Source organism: Triplophysa dalaica, chromosome 1 (assembly GCF_015846415.1).
Source record: "Triplophysa dalaica isolate WHDGS20190420 chromosome 1, ASM1584641v1, whole genome shotgun sequence".
Lineage (NCBI taxonomy): Eukaryota > Metazoa > Chordata > Actinopteri > Cypriniformes > Nemacheilidae > Triplophysa > Triplophysa dalaica.
In genome coordinates, this window is record NC_079542.1 from 14233906 (window position 1) to 14259410 (window position 25505).

The window sequence follows — 25505 nt, forward strand, 5'->3', positions numbered from 1 at the left end:
CTGTGTGTGTGTGTGTGTGTTTGTGTGTGTGTGTGTGCGCATGTAAGCAGTTGGGAGGGAGGTGGCACGGAGAGAAACAAAGAGAGTTTGCAGCATGCACAAGAGGATATAGAAATGCCAGAGACGTGCTTGGTATCAGTCTTCATAATCAGTGTCTGTGCATCGAGTGACACGGATGAGGAATTGCTCCTTTCTCTTACGAGTCTCTCGATGCTGTCAGAAATTATCACAAATAATTGTACACAAAGGAAATTAAGAAATCTGACAAAAAATGACAAATGCCTGCATATTATGAGGAGGAAAGATATTCAAGAGTGTCATGGGAGGACTTAAGCAAACTCTCTGTGATTTACTAGGGCATTTAGTACACACAGGAACATTTCGTCTGGAACGAAATGAGAGGGGGGTAAAAATGAATTGTTGGGGTATTTAACATGTTGCAATTGAAAAAAAAATGATACTGTATTTATATCTTATTATAATTATGTATGTCCTTTCTGGCATCTTTGATGGGCGTTACTTTGTTTATGTGCATGTAGAACAAGTCTGTCTTTGCAAGAACACGCAGTAGGGGAGAAGCTTATCCAAAATCCACTTTCCCTTCTTTTACAGTTCTTTTGTTGTTGTGGTGACAGCATATCATTTTTAATTCTTTACATTTTGCAGCATTTCCATCCGTCTCCTCACACAGAAGATCAATCTTTCTCTTGCATGTGCAAAAGAAACAGCATCACTAAAGGAATTCAGTAAATCAAATACTTTTAATTGTACAACTTTCAGTGAAGCGCATTAAATATTACACTTAAAGTGTGCTATTATACAGGCAGCTCCCCACAAAACAACACTGTAGCCCAGGAACTATGAAGACATAATAAATTACACACTTTTTCCATTTAGACAGTGATGAAAGACATCGCAAAACGACTCATCATTTGTACAATATACATAAGGAATGGTACGGGTAAAAAATGCATTTACGTTTGTTCACAATTAGGAAAACTTTTAAAGATGAGTAAGCAACAAACATAACATAAAAGGGTCCTACACGTTTCCGCAAAGTTATATAACAAAAAATAAACTTCTGAGTATCATTTAAAATGTTTCAGGCAAAAGAAAAAGGTAGAGCACCCTGCAGTGCAACATCTACTTTTGTAGTGACCTTTTGCACTTATTATTATATGCAAATATCCCTTCAAGGGACTGGGGATTGGTAATGAAGTGTTAGGAATGTAATGAGGACAGAATCAGTGCCGGGTATGTCTCTCAAGTCCCATCTGCCCCAATGTTTATTGTTAGAGCACTCCTAGCCCGAGAAGGGCTCTGACCTGTCTTACCTGAACTCTGTTCAAAGATTACTAAGGTGAGGACATGAGAATTTGTAGTTCAGCTTTTCTGCCAAGCACAAGCCCTGGGCACGTACAAAATAGTAGCCCAGTGGAACCGAGTGCAGTCCAGACAGAGACAGGGAGAAAAAGAGGGAGGAAAAGACAGATAGAGAGAATGAGACAGAAAGCACTAACAAAGTAAACTGAGATGAGGTCCCAAGTCCTGAGAGGTTTGGGTTCGTTAGCTGCACCTCCTCCTGAACGTGACACTCACTTCTGCACACTAATTGGTCCCCCCAAAGTGACTGAAAGCAACTACTCTACTCTCTCTGACACACACCTGGGACGAGCTCGGTCCTCTCGTACATCACGTGGTAGACAGTACGGCAGGAACTGCACACAAATTCCACACACACACCGGGTAAAAACACACTCAAACTTTGTTCATCCTCCATTGGAACCACTACATAATTTAGCAGATACATTGATCTTCATTAATGATAAATCTATATTGTCTTCTCTAGTCTTCTGTGATGATCAGACGGGATTTGAATTGAACCTTACATCAGTTCCACTTGCTCAGATTATGTGAGCATGTTAATGTCTCTTTAAATCAAGCGGAAATCTGGATGCTCTTGACTGGGGGTTTTAGACCATTGTCCTTAGAGAAAATGCTAGTTTGTAACATATCAAAATAGATTTGAGAAGAACAGTTCATAGAAAAAAGACTGCACTATGTAAGCAGTGAGTTCCAGTAGCTCAAATGGTAAAGTATTGCACTAGCAAGCCAAGGACATGGGTTTGATTCTTGGAAAACAAAGATGATGTGTATGCTTTTGATAAAAGCATCAGTTAAATACATTTTAAGTGAGGAAATAAACACAAGGCAGCACCACTGATCACCATGGAATGAGAATGTGCAATGCACTTCTTATTGCACCAAAAACACAGATTCACTTATTCATTAAATAACTACAGGAACAAATGTAGCACCTCAGTTCCATACTGAAGAAATGTCTGGGTGCGCAGTGACACAAGGTTTTGTTTGGAGCTTGAAGAGCAAACACAAATTCTACAGTACTTCAGACACAGTCGCACTTTACACATCACCCCGAATGATTCCAATGTTAATCTGGCGTTCTTCATTGTAATACATAGATGATGGCCTGGAATTCTCTGAATGGCTTTGACTATCAGTCCAACCCAAAAACGAAGATGTTCTGCAGTCTGAAGAACTACTGAACAATTCCAGTCATGCGTCACCGATTAAGCCAAAAGCAGGTGTAGTTTTCCAAATGATTGACAGAGCTTTATTTCCTCTCCAGTCTTTCGTAATTATAACGTCTCTTAATTCAGGAAACATGTTCCATTGAAATGCCTTTCTTTCTCACATCTCGCAAATATAAACTTTGTCCATAGTCGTCATCCTTATCGTAATAAGTACAAATATAAGAATGAGGCGGGAGGCTCAAGGGAGGTGAAAATCTTCAGCTTTACTGTCGTTTGGTGGAGCAGGACTTGCAGCATTGTTGACCGTAGAATTTGTGATTGCAAACACCATGCTGAGGCACCAGATGACACCAGCTGAAGAAGTCAATACAAGGCTGATCTTCTGTGGAGGTAAAAGAACATAATGATTGTTATTCATTTTTAGCCATGAAAACAAGGGTGTCCACTCAAACACTCAATGTTAATGTTTAAGTACTGTTTACTCCGAAAAGAGACAGAATGGCAACGTGTTGCAAAGCACTTGGAAAAACTGCACCGGCATACTGATAAGACCCTGACCTACTCTCTGAATTTCCCACTCAGCTCTCCCTCTAGAACAAACACTTGTCCATAAGTACAAACTCTGTGGCATATACAATGTATTACCATAGAAGAACTTTTGAAGTCTTTATAATGTTTCTGTTATTTTAATTATTGTGTAGGAGCCATTGACATCACACATTTCTCATGGTGATTATGACGTTCAAACGTTTTGTTTTACATTCTAATGAACTATAAGCGATATGTACATTTTCATCTGGTTTTTAATCTGTTTTTTGCAACAAGCAACTCCTGCTGTGGTAATACACCAAGCAAAATGTAGAGCATTAGAAATACTTAACCACTTTGTTTTTTAACTCTACATAATGAATGAATAAATAAAAATATATATGCATTCGCTATTATTATATTTTATTGCAATCAGAATAAAAGCTATAAATGAACACTGTGGTAGATAGATTATCATTCTATTTATCAACTTGGGGTAATCTTTTAACCAATGTGACTTGCAGTGCATTCAAAGTACATATTTTCTCATTAAATGTTTTCCCAGAAAATGTCGATAAAGTGACGATCTACCAATCAGCCGCAGTAGATGCCAGATGAGATAAGAGAGTTTACACCAAAAACATTTCCTTTTAAGCATTATGTATACTGTTTGTGAGTTGAGATAAATAAGTAAAGGTAAAGAAAGCTCACGGCTGGTAACTAGAAGGTTGCTGATTTGTTCCCCCAAGAATTATGCAAAAGGTCATCACTATCGTTCTCCTACGAAAGGAAGCTTATTCCCCGGTCATGTTTCATTTCAAAACTGTAAGGAAGAGAAAAAGAGTCAAGACAGCTTGTACCTTTACGTGAGAGAGAAGGAGGCGGGACTGGAGCTGGAGCAGGACAGAAGTGTGTATTGCAGGCCTGTGAGTTTATAGGTCTGTGATGAGGTAAGCAGCCTACTGAAGGACGTCCCTGTCTCAAACACTGGACGCTACGTGTCTGCACCCCACCACCACAAGATACCGTGCACTGAAAGACAGAACAGGAAGATCATGGGTCTGGCAGCTTATCAATTGATATCATCATCAGGTCTTTTTAATTATAAGAAGATTGACTGGACTAAATGCGCATCTGACCTTGTAGGCCAGCCGGAAAGGCTTGTTATTTTTGAGCAGTAAAATTGGTGTGGTTAACATTACGTAATGTGATTGAGCTGTTTTATATTCTATGACAAATTAAGGGGTTTTAAAAAATACCCTAATGTTTAAAAAAAGTGCTTTAAAAAGTTGCTACTCAAGGCCCCCAATGTGGAAGTAAAATAAAAATTATGTTTCTAATTTTTTATGTAATTATGTTTCATGATCTTGATTGGTTACGAAAGTCTTGTTGTGCTTACCTGCAACCAGGGAGATGAGTACCAGCCCGGGTTCATTGAGGTGCCGCTCTTGTCTGGGCTAGGCTGAAGGAGTTGAGGCGTGGGTTCTGGGCAGGGGCCATTATTGCAAGCTTGCTCAAGCTCTGTTTGTGGTTTAAGTAGGTTCCTGCACCTCCTTGTGGAAAACTCTGTGTAGCCTCTTTGGAAGTCTTTCTCTCCGCAGCGCAGCTCTCTTCTCTTCACTCCTGCTCCACAGGAGGCCGAACACTAAAACAACAAGGGGAAGCGCAATCAGATTTTAACCTACATATATATGCACACTTGACAAGGTCACTGCATGCTTCCATAGCAACGGCTTAACAATTCTGTGTAGAGTAGAGTGAGATACAAATGCAGAATAGGAAAGGAGACAACGGAAAGCACCCAGCTGTGCCACTTATCTGCGTGACTGTCAGGAATCAAACGGTTCTGGCGAACTTGGAATCTGCATACTAATGCTTCGATGTCAATGCACAGATGTTATTCTAACCATGTGCACACGTAATATTGTGCACTTTAGATGTAATGTGTTCTGTTAAACAGCGTTTGGATTAAAACATCTTATTCATGCATCAGAGATACAGTAAGTGGGTGAAAATATGTGCATACTGCATAGGAACTGTTTTGGTATGTATCTAGGTAACCTTTGATATTCCTATGAGGGGGCTTACCTCTCCCCAGGCGCTAGTTATCCACTGAAGACGCTCATTCTTGGGGCAACGGCTGAGTACACAGGTCTCCTGGGCTTTGGGCTTCAGGTGTAATTTACACATGCTGTCAGGTACCACCCCAGCCCTGGCACCTGGATCAATGCTCCTGCAGAAAACACTACGCTTCTTCAGCCCACGCCCGCAGCTCTTAGAGCACTAGAGAGAGAGAGAGAGAGCTTCATTAAATCTGTAAATTCACAAATAAAACTTTTACACATATATTAAACATTCCAAAGAGCATAATCTACCAATTGCAGACCTCAATGTCATTACAGTACTGGTAAGAAAATCGAAGTTCCTTTAACAACAACAAAGAGCATTTATACAACTCCAAAGAAGCATTTATTATCTGTCATCATTTAGGATAAATTAATTTATTCGTTTTTATAAACATCACCAACACACAGTTAATCTGGGTGTACTTAAACTGCACACTTGTTCATCTTTGTGTTTTTGTAAAAGTGTATGAAACCAAATAAAACAGTGATATCTTGAGTTAAAGGGGGGATTTAACACTGTTTCATGCATTATGACTTCATTTCAATGTTAAACGTGCTGACTTCTTATCCTTAACATGGTCAACTTGTTAAAAAACAAGTTGGACAAATGACGTAGTATTTCTGTGCTTGATACACTGGTTTCGGAAGGTTTTTTGTAAGTCTGGATCGCTGTTACTCCATTTATTGGCCAACTCTGCCGGAAAAGCTTGGCAAGGCGAAAGACAAAGCTCGCACAGGCGCAATACGACGAGTGATAGTGAGACCCGTCTACATTTACTCAACATTGGCTAAAAGATGCCTGACATGAACCGCACATGGAAAGTGAAACTAAGTAATATGTCCGTGTTTTGTCGGGACGTAACGTTACGTACATATTGTATAAAACACGAAGGGATTAATGTAATGATGTAAAAGTATTGTGTGCTTGTGCTCTAGTTACATCCCTCCTGCCTGCCTCCAGCAGCTCGTGTCTCTCCATAAATAATCGTAGAGATGTATCTCTCTTTGATAAATGTGATCAAAGTAAATATATTCTAATGAAACACCACATATATGACTTGATATGTGCTCAAGCTTAATACGAGATTGGCAGAAACAGCGTGTGTAAAACCATCTTTAAAAGACCTATAAAAAGATCTTGAAAGAGAGAAAGAGAGAAATGAAAGAAAGAAAGCTAATAAACAGAAAAAGAAAGTTACTCTTGTGTGGTTTGTATGTGTTAGTTTAAACATTTTAAAGGTCATGATGTGCACTTCACCTCAAACAACAACATATGTGAACTCTAGAGACAGATAGAGTGAACTCACTCTGACCCTTTTAGTCAATATCAACTACTGCATTGAAATATCCTCAAAAATCTTATGAACTGTGCAAATAACTGATTTATGATTTAGGAAAATATTTTATATGACAACATTAGGAAAATCTCCATTACTTATAGTTTTTTTCTCACTTTTGGTTTAATCAATTATTCTGGGCTTTAGCTTGCATGAATCAACAGGTGAGTTTACAACAAAAGGTATTAACTGTCACAAGCCATTCAACTATACAGAGCATTCAAACCAATTCATAAAAACTAGAAAAACGATAGAATGAAACAGTTCTAACAGTACAGGAAATAGATCCTTAAGGTAAATAATAGAATAATCGGAGTTAAAACAAGCGGAATGAAATATGAAGTGATACTTATATTTGAACAGCAGGGGGCAGTAGTGCATCAGCACAAATACAACCCTTTTTTGATATACCGTACTAAGCATCTCAGATCCTCACATAACCTCCTATGTAACTAGTTAAACACACAATAAACAAAAAATAAATATGACTCAAATATAAATACATATTACTCAAATGCATTTTGTTTTTTACTGATAAGTATAAGTGTAACACTAATAAGTGTTAAAAAGGGTTTATGTTTAGATAAACACACCTGTGACCAGGAGCCAGTGCTCCACTCAGGAGGACACGCTTGTGTGTTGCATGGCTGAAGTTGTGCTAGTGAAAATACTGGACACAAGGAAGAAGCTGCCACCTCCTCCCGCTGGTACGTCACCTTCCTCATGCAGCGGATGTTTCGCGTCTGCTGCCCACCTCCACATGTTCTGCTACACACTCCCCATTTACCTGTGGTCCAGCTGTCAAAACAACACACCTTTCCTTTAGAGAATACCGTCAAGCAAATGTAGATGGCATAGACACAAGTGCAAACACACACATACATTCAGGAAGGCTTTCTTTGCACAAAATGTGCCAAATGTTATGATCATTAGATCACAACTGACCTCATTATTAAGTAACCACATTATGGAAAGCACTAATCATGACACCACATCTTTCTGCACCCACCCACCCTCTCCCTGTGGTTAAGAGGGGAACGTAAACAATATGTAATTATTCTGCACGCTCATATTTCTAGTCTACAGTAAGGATCCGTAGTGGCATCAATAGTTAAAGTTACTTAAACACCTAAATTCATAATAAATACTGTCTTCATTTACTCACCCTCGTGTCACTTCAAACGTGAATGACTTTCTGTCTTCCGCGGAAGAGAAAATAAGATCTTTGAAGAAAGTTTACTTCTTTTAATCAATGGGTGCCGATAGACAACATTTTTCAAAATATTTTATTTTTTGTTCTGCGTAATAAAGAAAGTCATACTTGAAATGACAAGAGGGTGACTAAATGATAACAACATTGTAATATTTAGGTTAACTTACTTTAATACTTTGAAAAAGAAACAAGTAGATAACTGTGTATCCGTTTTAATGCAGTAATGTGATGTGTAACTGTTGTGATGAATCAATGGCTTCCCTCAGAATAATCACAATATGTCATATTCGGCCATGGACACTTCCAAAAACCATTTGTGATATTTAATGTAACAGTGGCCACTACGACCAATCAATCAGAAGGATCAAGGACTGCTTGTGCAGGTCTGCACATGTCTGAGGTTTGAACCGCTCTTCTCCAGTGCTGAGATAGCAGTGCTATTCCTGCTTCTTTTGGCTATGGATAAAATAAGGCTTTAAAATAGAGCTGGGCAAGCCAGGGAGAGATTAGAGAAAATGACAGCTCTGATGAGAGCTGCGGCCGCCACAACGGACAGGCGCCCGGGTCGAGTTCTTAGAAGACCCAGTTCCACCCAACCACCAGACCTGTGCCACGGACCTGAGAAAAATCCTTTAATTTTCTCTCCAACCATCTGACAGATTGGACGCATAAGGCAAGGCTACAATTTTCATTGAGGAAAGAATCGCAATCCATTGCACGATGTGCTCTCTCGCTCCCACTTTTGCTCTCTTTGCCACATAAATGACAATGTGTCAATGGCCAGAGAGCAAACTTGCCTTGCCTCGCTGCAAACCAGTGCTGGCTCTGGTTCAAATTTTGTATTTCTGGAATCCTTGAAAAAAATCACATATTTCAAGCCATACAATTAGAGAAATTGAGACAACATTGTGGACAGCTTCATATTTCCTGACACTGCCTGGCATTCTCTATGTGTCTGACCAAAATGATGCGGCCTAGAACATACTTGCATAAAAATATCAGTTTCCAAAAGCATGTGCATTAAAACACGAAATGTAAGGTAACAGTTTGATTTTGCTGCTTGGTTTTTTAAAAATTGGACATTGTTTCTATCTTGAATTATGAAATATGAAACAAAAAGAATGGGACTATACTGAAAAATATAATCCAACATTAAAAAAGAAACATTTCCATATATTGAATATTTCATATACAGTATATAACCGCAGAAACCATTTTCTGTTTTTTTATTTACTATTCATAGTTACAGTTTGTGATTTTGTATTAGGTTAGGTATCAGCCTTCTCTGGATCGTTTCCAGATTTATGGAATGATCTGCCCGCTGCTACAAGATCAGCAAATTCTGTAGCCATCTTTAAGAAACGTCTGAAAACACATCTCTTCCGTCAACACCTGACCGATCACTTGTGACTTCTATCTCTTTTATACTCTTTCAAAAAAATAAAAAATAAACAACTTATCTCTGTATACTGTGGTAGGCAATACGAGACTAGCTTTTTATTGCACTTATGCTTTTGTTGTCCTTATGTTGTTCCAATTGCTTCCATTGTTTCCCTCATCTGCAAGTCGCTTTGTATAAAAACGTCTGCTAATTGATTTAATGTAAATGTAGAATGTAAAATTATATACTTTTTCTTTCAGTAAACTACTAACAATATGTCCACCAAAATTCAAATAAAAATGTTGGCTCTCATTCACTAAGCATGCATAAACATTTGCACTAACGTTTTCACAAACAAATCATGATTCGCTAAAACATTCGTACCAAAATTTATTCTAAATGTAAGCAAAAAGATAGGAAGCTGAAAGCACATGTAGAATTGCATAAATCGCTAGTCTCTTTCTTTCTCTGTATCTCTCTCTAAGACAAAATGACAAATTGTATTTTCATTATAGTTATACGGTTAGATGTATATTGAATTTAATTTATTTAATACAGTGAAAGAGTAAGAAAGGCGGAAAGTTTTCTTGAGTAGTTGTGCGTGTAATATACGGAAAAAAAATGATAAGTGAATGAGAGCCATTGTTTCTATTTACATTTATATAAAGAAAATGAAAACTGGAGAGACAGGTCGAAATAACAGAAATGTTTTTTTCAGACCAAATTCATATTTGGTTTTAAGCAATATAACAGTAATATTTGTACATGTATTTAGGAAGGTTCAAATAAATATCACGGTTTTCTTGAAATTCTGATTCAATTAAAATTTGGAAAGGTGTCTTATTTTTTTCTGCAGCTGTATAAAGTAAATATGTATAGATAGTTAACACTTAGAAAAATATATTTTCTTTGTTTAAGGGTGGAGAGCATCCCTAGAGCTGTCCTGCATTAAAGGGTGCTAGCTGGAAACAAAGGAGACATAAAATCTTGTGGCAGTCAAACGGTAGAATGCAAAGGGCACTGTAAAAGTCTTTAAGGCTTGTGCATTTATCTTTTCATGTCATATTTTGGGCAAGGGAACCAAGTTGGCCACTGCAGGGCCGGCTTGTGTTTGAAGTCACTGCGCTCTATGCTCCACAGAAGCAGCAGTTTAGACCGGACAGCTGTGACTATGTCATCAGAATGAGTCCTGCAGGCCGTAGTCCGGAGATTAGCACTTGATTCCTGGCTGGCTAGACGAACTCAATCCCCATGGGGATGCAGTCCCTTCTGCTCCGTAATAAAACATGGGCAGACATGTCAACACTGGAAATATTTGCTGGAAAGATAAGCAGAAGCTTTTTTTTGAATGCATGCCCATACATTTTCTGGAAGAGTTTCTAAAGGCCTATTTATTTTCACTAAGACTTTTAGAGTTTTCCTATTTTCAGCGTTCATAAATCAAAGCAAATAATGCCTCAAACAAATAACGTTTCGGGAGTCGATATCGCATATTTAAGCCTGTGATGTCATTTAATATGGGGAAACAGACTCTGCGTACAGTGGGGGAGATCATGAGTAACTGTGGGATTTAAGACCTGTCTGTCTGAACACTAAACACACTTATGACCTACACAGAGAGAAGAAAATCCTACTTGAATGGTGGGAACTTAATGAAGAGAGAACCTCACAAAAATAACACAGGGCTACTTAGGATTTTCACAAAATGTTGCGTACATGTGAGCTCTTGACTCTACTCTGTGATCTGGCAGTATGCGGGATGATGGTGTCATTGGGTTGTGACGCCAACTGGAAGGAGACTGAGATTACTGGTAATCTCTATTGGTAATCTAAAACCCCCACCCTGCCCAATAAAGCAAGGGAAAGTTAGTGTTATTATGTTACAGGCAGACATTGTTGGTGACTGAACATCCAACATTGCAGCAGACATGCTGTTCTGTGGTCAACCCTATCGTTGTTTTAATTTTCCATGCGTTATTGGACTATTCATCAGACTTTGAACGGGACAAGCTTGTTGCTTTAAGGAAATGATCATATGTTCTTAATTTCCTTTACTTTAGCATCGCCAGTGCCCACACATCACAACTGGTTGCAGCCAGCATTTTACACACAACCTGATGATTTAAGGCCTGTGTGAAACAGATCGAGAGGAACGCCAGCAAGGTTAAAGGAGCAGTTTGTTATATGAGTGCCAGAATGCCTTGTGAATGCCATTCACTACAGTGAGTGAGGGATGCTGGGTATGAAGATGCAGTACAGGCATGAGATCAAGAAATCAAGCTTTAGGTGAATCAAAGGCTGTTGTCGTAGGAATAGCAATTTACGCTCAAAAGATGGACCAGCAGATTGACTCTGACCTTTTGTTTTGAGCAAATCCCTTTCATCGGTAAAACTGTGTCCTTTCGTGTATCCAGATGCCAGAGGAGGTGACTTCAAGTGTTTCATGAAACCATCAGTGCTCATAGTACAATGTCTCATTGTCTCAATGTCAAAAAGTTTTTCATTTATTATCCTAATATCGAAGAATAACATTTTATAACAGTCTTTACACTTCAACTCCTCCTGAAATATCTGTGAATTATTCACCCTATCATTCAACATACTTGCTTTCTAGTCAATGTGAAGATTGGACAAAATAAGAGGAAAGTTGTTTTGTCTTTGTGCGCCTATTTGTGAGAACTTGTGTGTACTGTATAAAGTTGTGTACAACTCTAAGAGGATGTGTGTGCAGGTTTGGTTATTCTGGTCATGCCATTTTTTTCTTAAATCACAAAGCTTGGTAAAAGTGGTAAATGGGCTCATGAATCTAAACCTCAAATGCCATAATTAACCTTCTTAACTTTTTAATTGTGTAAAACAACAAGGTTTTACAGGTTTTATCGGCAGATAAATGATCATTAGGGGCCAAGCCCGAAGGGGCTATGACCTCTATTGTTCTTGACAGTATTATCATTCTTCCCCAATGGTAGTCTATGGTAGCCCTATGAATCGTACATAGGAAAATGGTGAAAATTGGCAAGCTCGTTGAGGTGGTACTCATTAGTCAAGTGAACAGGTATCGGGTCTCTAGCACTCACTCTATAACAAGTATGTAAACAAACGAAATGTAATGTCATCTTAGTAATGAAATAAAATAAGGTGTGATGCATCTTAAAGTGATTTATAATACATGTAAATATATAAAAAAAAGAATCTATTCCTCCTATACACTATATTTTTTATAGTTTTGCTCTTCTGTCTCATTTCGTGTCAAGGGTAGGCTGGGGGAAGTGTGGGCTGGGTGTGGGCCTGTGGGAGAAGTGTGGGCAGGGTGTGGTGTGTGCGCTGGGTGAAGAGCGCAAAGTGTAGGCTAGACCCTGGTGGTGCTGCTTGCAGCTCTTGTTTTTATGTTATCGGTATTGGCTGATAATAAAATTGAGGCCGATATATTGTAGCTGATAAATCATAAATAATTTCCTTTTGTTAAACTTCTTCAGCTACATGCTGCTCACAGATAAAATGCATTACAGTACTATCTTTAGCGGTGATCATTCACTTACTGCTATTAGCAAAACATTGTTGATGTAGGCAGAGTATGTAGATATTTACAAATGTGTAAATTATAGGAACAAACGCATTTTGTTTGACTCAGACTGCTGTATGAACACTTTCTTTCTTGAGACATGTTAGGCATATCAAGACATTTTTTTCTGGGTTGCTCCGGAAGAACATCTATAATTTGTTTATTTAATATCAAAACTTAAAAAAGAAGGCTTGGAACTTAATATTCAGGGGGAAATCCTTGATTTCTGCTATGAATGTTTTCAAATAAAAGAAGTTGTCCACTTTTGCTTTTTGTTTCAGTCTAAGGGATTTTTTTATATTAATATTTAGATACTGTATAACGGCCAATATATCGGTTATCGCTTTCCAATGTTAAAGAATTATTGGTTACCGTTATCAGCCAAAATTTACATATCGGGGCATCGCTAGTTTGAAACTACATGAATTTTCATTTTTGGGTAATCGATACCTTTAACAGAAGTCTATGTATATGTATGTGGGTATACGTTTGTATAACCTCAGAGACTGTGTGAGGTTGTGCGTGTGCCAGGCTGTGGCTTGTAGCTAGAGTCTGGCCAGTGAGGAAGCAGTCTGTCCTTGTCTGGAGGCTATGTTAATCCTGTTTTCGTTAGAGACGTAAAGAAGAACCTTAGATTGTGACTCCCAGGAGCTTTATGTTGGACTCTGCCCACACAGAAACCACCACAGCTGATTTCAGACAACCTTACCAGGGCAATTTACCTGCCAATAGAAATAGAAAGCAAGTTCTTGACAGAAAGAAAAGCATTCTTACTAGGCAGGGCAGGGCTGTGTGTTACACAGGTGGGAGCCCATCACAGGTCTGGTCTGGGGGTTACAGAGTGAAGCGTTGACCTGTGTGTGCTGATCCTGCAGACAAATGGCTTTCATCGAGACCCGACCTGAGAGATAAAAAAAGAAATGACATGAGCAAGAATGTTGTTTTATACAAAAAATTGTCATCATTTACTAACTCCTCAGATTGTTCCAAACTTGTATAATTTCTTTGTTCTGCTAAACACAAAGGAAGGTATTTGGAAGAATGTTAGTAAACAAACAGATCTCATGCCACATTGACTCCCATATATTTGTTTTCCCTACTATGGCAGTAAATGGGGGATGAGAACTGTTAGGTTACTGATATTCTTCCAAATATCTTCCTTTGTGTTCAGCAGAACAAAGAAATGTATACATGTTTGGAACAACCAGAGGGTAAATAAATTATTACAAGGTTTTAATTTCGGGGTGAACTATCCCTTTAACATTTCCAAACAATGATAATACAACCGTAGTGCATCAACGACCAAAGCAGATACTGATATTGTGTCACCACAAACACGAATTGAGACGCATCAGTGCTGTTTTATTAAATATTGAAACTTCTGGATCACTGCTTGTCAAAACAGATTTAAAAACTGAAACCTACTATTGTATAAAAAGACAAAAAAATGACATCTACTTTCTTTTCGCATGTTGCATCTCTTCCAAAATGACCCACCTAACATACATCTTTCCCATTTGATAAGCTAAAGCATACAGTCTTTTAAAAGGGGAAAGCTTGCAGCACACACGGTGTGTTAAGGGGGGATTATAGGATCTCAGGATGAATGGCAGTACTGTAGTTTGGCTTCTGTTGTGGCAAACAAAGTTGGGTCTCTGTCAGTGTGAGAGGCCAGGAGGGGCGGCCCAGAGGTCCGCTCTAAAGAAAAACATGAATGAAACCGTGTGAGCGCTCAGATAGAGATCTGTGCTCCGGGGATGTCATAGTTCTGTCTGCCTGCCACCAACACTCAGACAAATGACTGTAAATGGAGGAGCCACAACCACACAGACGCATATACAGAGATGAGTGAAAAAGATTGGGTGGACATTAGCGGAGGTCTGGAGGAAGTTGAAACTTTTGTCTTCCTCTACTGCTCACAAAGGTGCATTTGATCAGTGTGGACAAACACTTGTCATACAAGAAATATTATCCCTTATCACACAAGCACAAATTCTGTGTTTTTCTTCTAACTGAAGAAAACACACACTTGATTCCACATGCAGACGCAATCCTTTACATATGCTGTATAGGCACAAAAACACACTCACCCCCAGCACAGGGCGCAGAGCAGTCCGAGCGTACCACAGACCAGGTGTAGTTGTGCTTCTTCTCTGGGTGGGGAAGTGTGTACTCCCAGGACACACCAGGATTTTTGCCTTGAAGAAGAATCTGTGGAGGAAGAAAGAACATCAAATGAGCAGGTCAGAGGAAAACTGAGACAGACAGCGGAGCCATGGGTCAAAACAATGGGTCTACGACTCGCCGAATGAGAGGGTGCCAGAGCATCTGTGGCTGTTTTGTGGCTGTAGCTCTTTTAGGATTGACAGATGGACAGCATAATGCAAAGTTAGTGACCAGCGCTCTGAAAGGATGTTTGACTTAGATTGTGTATGTGTTAGAACTGAAGTACTTTTACAGTTTGGAAAATGGAACAAGTTGTGGGTTTGTTCAAATCCGGTTCACATTTTGCATCTTGGTTTTACAGTATTGATTTGTCTTTGTGTAACTGATTATTTATATTGGGTTGAGCTGTACGCTGTACGCTTAGTGTCTGGAAAATAATTTATTGTGATATTTTCTAAGACGAGACCACAGAGGAAGATCAAGCAGCTTTACACTAAAAATGTCCCCAGGGCAACTGAGGATTGCCTGAGGATGGTTTTGATGGAGTGGAAAAGTCTTCCTAAAAGAAGAGGACCTTTGTTTTAACTCTGACTTTGCCGCATGGGGATTTTCCTCAGACTATTTGTACCGAAGAAAATGCAATGACACCAAATTCACTGGAACTGGTAAACCACCAAACTATATGTAGAAAGCTCAGAGACAGTTGTGATTGAGCTGAAACCACTGTCAACTAAACAAGGTTTAAATCCTGAGGGTCATTACACTCACTGGAGAGTTTTAGCTGGATGTTTAAATAGGAGTTTTGCAAAGCGGACAGTTCTGGTGAGCAAGGGGTCATTATTATACAAGACTTTTGCAATGTTTCTAATTGTTTTTTATGTAAACATGCAATACAAATGTTGACATTTTCAATTATTTCCGAAGACACTTGCAGTTTGTTCTATAGTGTTCTTCTATCCTATGCTGTGAAAAGAAGCAGTGGATAAGGCACAAACTGTCATCAGGACTCAGATTGTTACTGTTTAATAATGTTTTAATGTTAATAACAGTAATGTGAAATAAATATTCAGCCAAACATAATGCTTTGACAGATTATCCAGTTAGCCAAAACTCAGGCTAGAAGTTTGATCTCAACCATTAATTTCACCATAATTTCAATTGTTGACATTGCCTTATGCAGTCAATATAAAAAGTATAAATGTTGTAATTTCACAGAACGTTCTTTACAAATAGAATGACATTATGTAAATCACAAATTAGAAGTTACTTTAGCTGGGCTTTAACAGACTGGCCACATAACTTCCCTAGCCAAACATGGGATCAGTTTTTTTTTTTTACTACATGAATGGAGACCTGAATGTGAGACTTTTTTAAAGTTCAGAAAGTTACAGGAGAAAAAAATCCAGACGATCACAACAGTGTGAACCACAATAATGAAGTAGATCCTCAAACATAAATTTATGCAAAGTATGGATAGAGACAGTGGCAAGAAACCTTTTATGAAGTATCTTGGCACACTTCTCCTGTGTCCAGACAAAATCTATCACCCTGGAAGATATCCACAGGACCCTGTACGCTAGCCTGTTCAACACTGTTCCAAATTTATAGCTGGCAATGAATATGTGCAGCTATTCCAGAAAAGGACTCAGGAGGAGGTCTCCACTCCTAGTGGGTCTGTGATCCACTAGCCATCTTTCTACTGACACAACAAAAAAACTCTATCTCATCTGATTCAGAGTCAACGCCCACATGAGTTCACTGCACCATGCCTGAGCTCTCTGATATAGTAACGCTAATATTTCAGCAAAACGAATCAAAATGTTAAACATAAGAATTATCCCCATTCAAATACTGCAAACACAGTCTGCTAAATGACTAAATGTATGTTGTATGTATGCTTCTAAACCAACTTTAGTCTCTTTAGATGGCTTCTTACTATCCTCTACTCTCGCCAATCGGAGTAATGATTGAAAATCTGGGGCAATAACTGAACTGTTGAACAGGGGCAGCCACAATAATGACACAAGTGCAGGTTTATTATCATGCACTCTAAGTATACAGTAACTACACAAAAATCCATTTGGGTCCCGGCTGGAAGGGTAGCACGACCTCCTGTTATGAAGAAACAAGAGTGAATGAAAGATTGACAAGACTGATGTATGGTAGCATGGGTTCCACACCACAGAATGAGCAGAGAACGCCAATCCATCACTTTGGACTGACATGACCCTATTGACTCATGCCACAAGAATGTCAATACTCAAATTAATCTACTCTAGTGTTTCATAATGAACCACATCAAGTTGGGGGGAACTTTTCTGTTATGTCTGGTCTAGTGACTTCCTGCCCAGCTTATTGAGCTGATTACAACCTCTAGAACCACGTCACAGTTTACCTTCGCATTCATCCAAATTTATTTCCTAAGCGTTTATAGCAGTAAGGGTCTTGAAGCTGAAGTATCAATTTTCCACAGCGGCGTAGACGGAGAGATCCAGCCAAGCTTATTGTCCAGCTGCTTCTCTCGAATCGGGACTCCGAGCCTCTCTGATCTACTGAGTGCAATTGCAGAAATCCTAATCTTTTAATCTCTGTCTACCCTCCTTTCTTTTCAAAATTACACAGCATACTTACAGAGATTAATGCCAATTTATTTGATAATCAGACATCAGCTTTCACCACCCACACCAGGGAAAGCAGCGAACACAGGAAGACCAGTTAACATTGAAGAGGAACACGGAATGATTGTAATGCAAAGGCTGAGAGCACCGCAGATCAATGTGTGTGAAATAATGGATGGCTAACATTTGTTCAACATGCACAAAGAAAACTGCAAAAGTGTCAAGGCCAAGTGAACAGAAGAAGTGTTACAGCTTGAGGTGCTGTAACAAAAGGACTCTAAAAAGATTTTAAACACATAGTTAATCTTCAAAAAATGCTATTACTTACATATTATTAAATTCGGTCAGGACCACAGTCGTCAAATATTTAAACATTAGCAATTTATATTTTAGGTTGGCGGAAAAAAACTGTACTGGGCTAACTCTCCGCCTATCCATGCGGCCTTGCATGGACAGAGCGGTAGCGCAGAAATACATGTCCTCACACCTGGGGAACAAGAACAGTTCATGATGGGTAATAGGATTACATTAAAATGATCTGACAGATAAAGGCACATATGGAGTAGATGGGGATGGAGGTGGGTTTTGAGTGCAGCACGATTAACCAGCCGATAAGGAGCAAAAAAAGTCTGCTTAAATAGGACGCAGCCTAGTATGTATTGTATGACTATTGGTTAACATTGATTAGCTGCACCTGATGTGATCGACTGATGCAAGCTAGGCTCACGTGACCTGCCAGAACTGACGCTACGCTTGATTTCTACTTTATTTCCAAAGCGCTTTTCACAGTTTTGTATTGCTGTAATGAAACTTTACATGCATAAGAAAGATGTAGATTTGAAAATTTATAGAAAATATAGATTACGAGTTATAAGAATATATGGTTGTTATTGTAATTTCCTCACAATTTTCATGGGATTTACCTATGTATGAGCTTAAACTAACTGTCCGTAAGATTGTTAACAGATTCTATTCAGAACAGTGAATGAGTTGATGACAAATACATCTAATTTAAACGTGAAATAACATGGACCTGTACCAGAAATCATATCACCCAAGAACTTGTACCTGACTTAGTACATTATGAAAAGAAATGTAGCCAAGACAGTATAACATTTTGATACAATGAAACATTTGGACAATTATTATTAGAGTATATACAGTACTATAGACCTACTTACTAAACATAGGGAGGCCCGAGATCTTTGATATAGTTAAGCCACAAGGAATTAGCATGATTTATTATCGTGGAAAGCGTTAGGATAATTAGGATTGTTTCAATAGACATTTCTGAAAACATGCATCTGTATAAAATACTGTAACTGTGTTTGAAACTAGTTACAGATTGGTGTGAAGTTTAGATTTATACTCCTCTACTCAAACTCACAGCTACCTTGTAAGACTGTGGAGTCTACACCAGACTAAAAGAGCAGACCTCTCTTTCATAAAACAAGCATTTTGCTGCATAAAACTTTCTATAATTCACGTACCATTTCCGAATAGTCTAAAAGGTGACCTCTGTATTTGTTTAAGTCATGCTGGCCAATATGATTGTTTTGGGTTGACACCATACAGTGTGTGAATAAAAGCAACTGTTTTCAGTTACAGCCACTGTAGAAATACACTATTCAGAAATGGACAATTTATTGAATGAACTAACGTGTTTGAAAATAGAATACCTAGTGAGATAAGGTGTGTATTTTTCCCCTATAAGGCGACCTGATTCATGAAATGTAAAAGAGCTTATTCGGCCACATATATGACCAGAGAGTGCATAGGATTCCCATTTTCTTCTGAGTTCAAGTTTAGAGCTTTCTTTCGAAATCTAAAAGTTCAAAGTTTACTGCCATTCACATTGTCGCACTGTTTGATCTTCAATCTCTATACACCGAAGATGAAAGTCGCAATGACCACATCGGCTCTGGCCTGCAATTAATCCCAAACAGAGGCGTTAGTCTGCCCATTAAACTCATTTGTGTGCTTTCTCTTCTGTCTCCCTCTCCTTTTCTCTCATTTCTTTCTCATCTCTCACGCCCACCCACCCACTGTCACTCAGCTTTGTTTTCATCTGACCGAACGGCCACGGTTCTCTTGCCAAGGTCCTGTCATGGTTAATTCACTAACAGGTGTCAGGTCGGAATGGGATGGGGGTGACTCACTTCAAAGAACAGGGTCTCATTAGTGGGTCCGGCGGCGTAGAGGCTCTCAGGCCGGTTGAAAGAGCGTTGGTAGCTAAAAGTGGTGCCGGCGAACTGGAACCTGCCTGGCCAGTCCACCGTCCAATCTCCCGTAAGGTAGTAAGTGCCTCGCTTCAGGCTACGGACGGCCAGGTAGCTGGTGGATATCTCCATCTCCTGCACCCTGATGCTCCTTGCTCCAGCAGGAACTATCACAACAGGGTAATACTCTGAAAAGAAAATGGGGGTGATAGGATGAGAAAAGCATAGTTAAACTTTTTTAAGTATATATTTTTATAAAGATAGATGATACATGTCATATTAAAGCAAACAAGCCATTCCATATTTCATGGAACTTGACCAAAAGCATTCTCTTTTTTCTTATTCTCTTTAAAATAAGACATAAGAAACAATATCTACAATACTGTATTGAATGTATGTGTATGAAAATCCCACCATTGGCTCTGTGTTGGAGAGAGTACTGGCCGTTGAAGAACTTGCAGGTAGAGTTGTCACCTTTACACACCCCACAGGCATCCAGAGCGGCCATTGAACCCAACACTTGGTCACAGCCCACCGGCTATACGGCAAAAGTGATACAAATAAAATGCTTTATCTGACACTCATATTTTCCTTTCAAATATACCTAGGTTGTAAATGTGTCAAAAAAAGACTGATATCTATATATTCTCACAAACCTCACATATCCCATCAATGCACACCCCTCCTTTGTAGTCAGAGCAAGACGTCCCATCCTTGACTTTGCTGGACATGGCAAAGAAAAAATCAAAGTCCTCAGCAATGCAGTACAGCTTGCAGATGTCCTCTTCTAGAAAAGAGATGAATGGGGTTATCACATCTTATAGCTCCAATGCGATTGTATGTCAGATCTTCTGAAGCTTTGCACCTGTAGTGTCATAACACTCCAATGCTGTTTTTATGTTTGAGAATGCATAGAGTCGGGAGCTTATAAACCTTTTATTAGGGAAAATGCATATGGACTTTCATGTCAAATGGAAAACAAACACACCTTGACCTAATTTATAATGTTTTTGATGTATAAACCCACACTAGTACATACAATTCCTTTAAAGGTAGTTTGAACTTAGAACTGATCTAATAGCACATATCTGATAGTCTGAAAATTATTTATATATATATAACATATATTACTTATGATATGAACACAATATAGTTCTATACCAAATTTAGGAAATATATCAGTCTGTTAAAGGCTGTTAAAATATTTATTTAATCATAATAACTAGCTGTGGTTTCACATGGAGTCTGGGAGTCATCATCACACAAAGAACTGAAGATTTCCATCAAGCATCATTTACTTTTAGGGTATACAATGCAAATGTTTACTATCTAATGCCAACTGCTGAGCATGTGAGAGTTGTGTGTGGTTCGTCGGGCAGTAACTACAAGGCACATCATGCTGTTGAAAACAAACCCACAGAACATATGTTATATACTCAAACTTAAAACACTATTACAAATGGGACCATAAAGCTGGAATGCTGGAAGGGCAGCAGTATCCAACTCTCCCACATGGGAAAAAATACAGACCTATATCAGACATGCACGTGGATCTCTTTAGTAAAAAAGGGTCAAACCAAATACACCAAGAAAGTGATACTTTCATATAAAATGAATAAAACCTTCATTGAAATACCATCAACTGGGTTAAAGGGACAGTCCCCCACAAAAATATAGATTCTTTCATCGTTTACTCATCCTCGAGTTGTTCCAAATCCATATAAGTTTCTGGTAACACTTTAGTATAGGGACCAATTCTCAATATTAACTAATTGCTTATTATCATGCCTATTATGAGCATATTGGCTGTTTATTAGTATTATAAAGCACATACTCAACATGAACATATTCTACTTTCCTAATCCTACCCAATACCTAAACCTAACAACTACCTTACTAACTATTAATAAGCACAAATGAGGAGTTTACTGAGGCAAAAGTCATAGTTAATGGTTTATTTATACCGAGAATTGGACCTTAAAATAAAGTGTAGCATTTCTTTGTTCTGATGAACACAGAGAAAGATATTTGGAAGAAATAACCAAACAGTTCTCCACCATTGAGTAACACAGTAAAATACATTCAATGGTAGTCAAAAGTGCCTCAGAACTGTTTGCCTTCCTATACTAAAAAAAATGGCGCTTTATAGCACTAAAAGCAGATGTTTGTATGTAATCATAGGGGAACCACTTTTAGTGGCTTTAAGACGCTGCGATTTCCACGGGGAAATTAAGTCCGTGGTTTAAATGAAGTGCTATATAGCACCATATCTTCATGCTTCAGTGGTCCTTCAGAAGTTCTCTGGGGTTACCAGGGTGCTATACAACAGCTGAAGAGCCAATGAAGCACCAAAATATGGTCCTATATAGCACTAAAAGTGGTTCCCCTATGATTACAAGACCAGAATCACTTTTAGTGCTATATAGCTCTATTTATTTAGAGTGTACATTCTTCAAAATATATTTCTTTGTGGTAGTCAATTGTGGCCAAAAACTGTTTGGTTAAAATCATTTGTCCAAATATATTTCTCGGTGTTCATCGGAACAAAGAAATGCATAAAGAACTGGAACAACTTCATTTTCGGGAGAACTGTTCCTTTATGTTCTTCTCAGCTCCTAGCGGTCCACTAAAAAGTAACCTAAGGCAGGATTCAATCTTCTAATTACTACATAGTGTTCCTTTTCACCCCATTGGTACAAGTTTAGCCTCAGTAGATCCCAACTCCAACATGTCCTACTCAATACTGCTCTGTCTTCAGTTCTCATTGATAAAAAATAAATCTGCTCTTTCCTTTGTTTTTCTGCTTATACTTTATCAATCCCAGTCCTCTACTTATTGTGTCCCAAAGCCCCTAAACATAAACAGACTGAATGAGTCCAATTCAGGTATAAACGTGCCTGCAGTGTTGATCAGTGTACTGCATGAAACGAGTGGCTGCATGTTTGCAGTGCAAATCCATTCATGCTCAGTCAATACAAATTATGTCAGCTGAATAGCTGGGGCACAGTTTATATTTCCTATGTAACAATCTTCATAAATACATTCTGTCAGAACCAAATGGGAATGATGAAATTATAAAAACAAACTAACTGAGTCAACTATCGCAGGGTATCAAAAACAAACAAAGCAGGTCAAGAACATTTTTACATTACGTGTTGTTAAACATTTTCTCAACAAAAAAAAAGTAAATCTTGCATGTGCATTAAAATGACCAGGCACGGAGTAAGCGTGCCTAATTTACAATAGCAGCATGTTGTGAGATAATCACTGACTTGAGATAAATGAAGGATATATTTATAAAAAAACATTGAATTGTAACATGTTGGAAAACAGCAATCACTTTTGTTGTGTCCTGGTTGCACTTAAAAGTTTGTATTTGTTAGTAAATGCAAGTGGTGACATGAACTAACAATAAACAATATAGTTTTCAGCATTTTATTAATCTTTGTTAATTTGATAATTCATGTAAGTTCACTGTGCACTAACTAAAATGTCCAACTTATGATTAAAAAATGCTTGCATTGCCTTCCCATAAGCGCAGGAAATCACTTTCCCGCTCATTCTCATTCACAACTCCTTCATGGTGGAACATTCTTCCTAACTTGGTCCAGTCAATCACATCTCTCACAACATTCAAAAACTACTTAAAACCCATTTCTTCTGTGAATACTTGACATACAAAAAATACACTAACCCTCTCTCTTTCTCTCAACAGGTAGTGATCTAGCTTTTGTTGAAACCATTTACTTTGTATTGGCACTTACTGTATTATTGCTCCTGTATGACATATCGCTTATTGCTCCCTAAACTCTTTGTAAGTCTCTTTAGATAAAAGCGTCTGCTAAATGACTAATTGTAAATGTAAATGTATAGTATTGTTCATAGCTAGTTTATGTTACAGTAAGCTAATGCAATAAATAGATAGTTCAGAAAATTCTATCAGGATTTACTAACCTCTAGTCATTTCGTACCTGTATGACTTTCTTTATTCCGCAAAACACAAAGGAAAATATTTTGAAGAATGTTGTTAACCGAAGACCCATTCACTTGCAATGGTTTTGTGTCCATACAATAGAAGTGCCTGCACTGTTCAGTTACCAAATTTCTTCAAAATATCTTCTTTGTGTTTTGCGGAAGAAAGTCTTACAAGTTTGAACTGACAAGAGGGTGAGAAGACGACGACCGAATATTTGGGTGGAGTATCACTTTAACTAACATAAAAAAGATAACCTCATTGTAAAGTGTAACCGCTATCTCAGTGTTCTTGCCTTTTTAAGAGTTAACAAGCATGAGAATTTATGAACCCACTACAGAGGTTTGTTGTGCTCTTTCAAACTGTTAATGAGACATTTACTCTTGTTATAAAGAATGCATTATGGCATAAACATCTCCCGTACCTTCCACTTTGGTGTATGGCTTCCATTTGTAGTACCATCCCCTGAAGGGTTTGCTGTTGTACTCTGCGCACTGCTGAGCTCGGAAGTCCACTCCGTTGGCCTGGCACGGTTTGGTGTTACACAGCTGGTGCAGTCGACTGGGGCCTTGGCAGAACTTGCCATTGTGCTGTGGGCTTGGGTGAGACAACCGACAATTAGCACTGCTAACATGGAAGCAGAGAGAGAGAGAGAGAGAAAAAGAGAAGAACCAGATGTGCCTCAGCGAGCAGCCGCTTGGTAATTTTTGGAAGACGTTTTTCATATGATGTGCATTAGCATCTTCACCATGGGAGTGTCTTTGTGGGTTACCTGTGATGTGTCCGACTGAATCACATTTTAACTGACAGCTGTAAAAGTTATAAAGTGTCTGGGATGCAATTCCATTCTTGGAAATGCCTGTGTTGTCAACAGGTATGATTTTAGAATATTAAACTTAAGAGAGTCAAGACAACACGCAGATGTGCCGATGTGCTTTACAGATCGGGATATCTGAGCTGACTCGCTTGCACGTTGTAGCCATATGGAAAACTGCTAGAACAAGAGAAGACAGGCCAAGGCTTTTTCCAAACGACTTTACTGTGAAGCTCTGACCTGCAGGGCTGAATATCACAAAAGGTCAACTCTCAGGATGGAGACAGTATTGGAATGGTGACCCTGCTTTACAGAGGCAACTTAAGGATGCAGAAGAGCAGCAGCCTCCTCCCAAAGCCGCAGGAATTCTGTCGAGTGCCACATGAAGCCCAGTCACCCTGTTTCCTCAGAGAAAACCAGACCTGGCAGCTACTCTAAGCGGTCCTGTGAGAGCAGAGGTATGTTTGCGGCACGGCTGCGTGTTTTAAAGTGGAAGACTCTTGGGTACCCTCTTCTAGACCTAACCTCAAAGCAAATGACTGCGCCCTGGGCCTGGCTTTGTTGGGCTTGTGTGTGTGTGTTTGCCTGTGCATGTTCTTTTTGTCTCTGGTCTTTGGTTTTTTATTACATGTTCACACTTGAGGTTAGGAAACCACACAGAGAAGACAGGTGAGCATTTATCATGTTCTTAAAAAAAATCATTCATCACTTTTATGCATCAAAAGTGATCAAACATTAAAAAAGTATTGCTCTTCTGCCATGAATGACACAATGGTTCTGTGTTCGACAGGTGTGTACAAACTGATTGTGGTCTAAAGTTTTGCATCAGCCTCCTGGTTATCAACAATATTACAGCAGTGCTGCCAGAAGTCTGTTTGTGCAGGGCTGCTTTTGTTTTTGGAGCAGGTTTCAGGCTGATCCTATTAGGGCTTTAGGGACAATGTAGTAAGAGCCCATATGGTGGAGTACTTACAACAACACAGAGCTCAAAAAAACAAGAGAGGCGGGGGCAG

The 25505-nt window shown here is 38.8% G+C and overlaps 1 protein-coding gene across 1 annotated transcript in view; it reads right to left on the reverse strand.

Moving 5' to 3' along the window:
* Positions 1-742: 742 nt before the first annotated feature.
* The window catches only part of adamts18 (ADAM metallopeptidase with thrombospondin type 1 motif, 18), a 45398-nt gene continuing 20635 nt past the window's right edge, over positions 743-25505 (reverse strand). Inside the window, exons 13-23 of the mRNA XM_056749447.1 lie at positions 24103-24275; positions 20362-20492; positions 20120-20243; positions 19646-19893; positions 14793-14913; positions 13477-13603; positions 7140-7344; positions 5172-5366; positions 4483-4728; positions 3944-4115; positions 743-2937 (exon numbers count right to left, since the gene is read on the reverse strand). Of these exons, the coding sequence (XP_056605425.1) occupies positions 2819-2937; positions 3944-4115; positions 4483-4728; positions 5172-5366; positions 7140-7344; positions 13477-13603; positions 14793-14913; positions 19646-19893; positions 20120-20243; positions 20362-20492; positions 24103-24275 (1861 nt within the window). The 3' untranslated portion in view covers positions 743-2818. The remainder of the gene's footprint in view (positions 2938-3943; positions 4116-4482; positions 4729-5171; positions 5367-7139; positions 7345-13476; positions 13604-14792; positions 14914-19645; positions 19894-20119; positions 20244-20361; positions 20493-24102; positions 24276-25505) is intronic.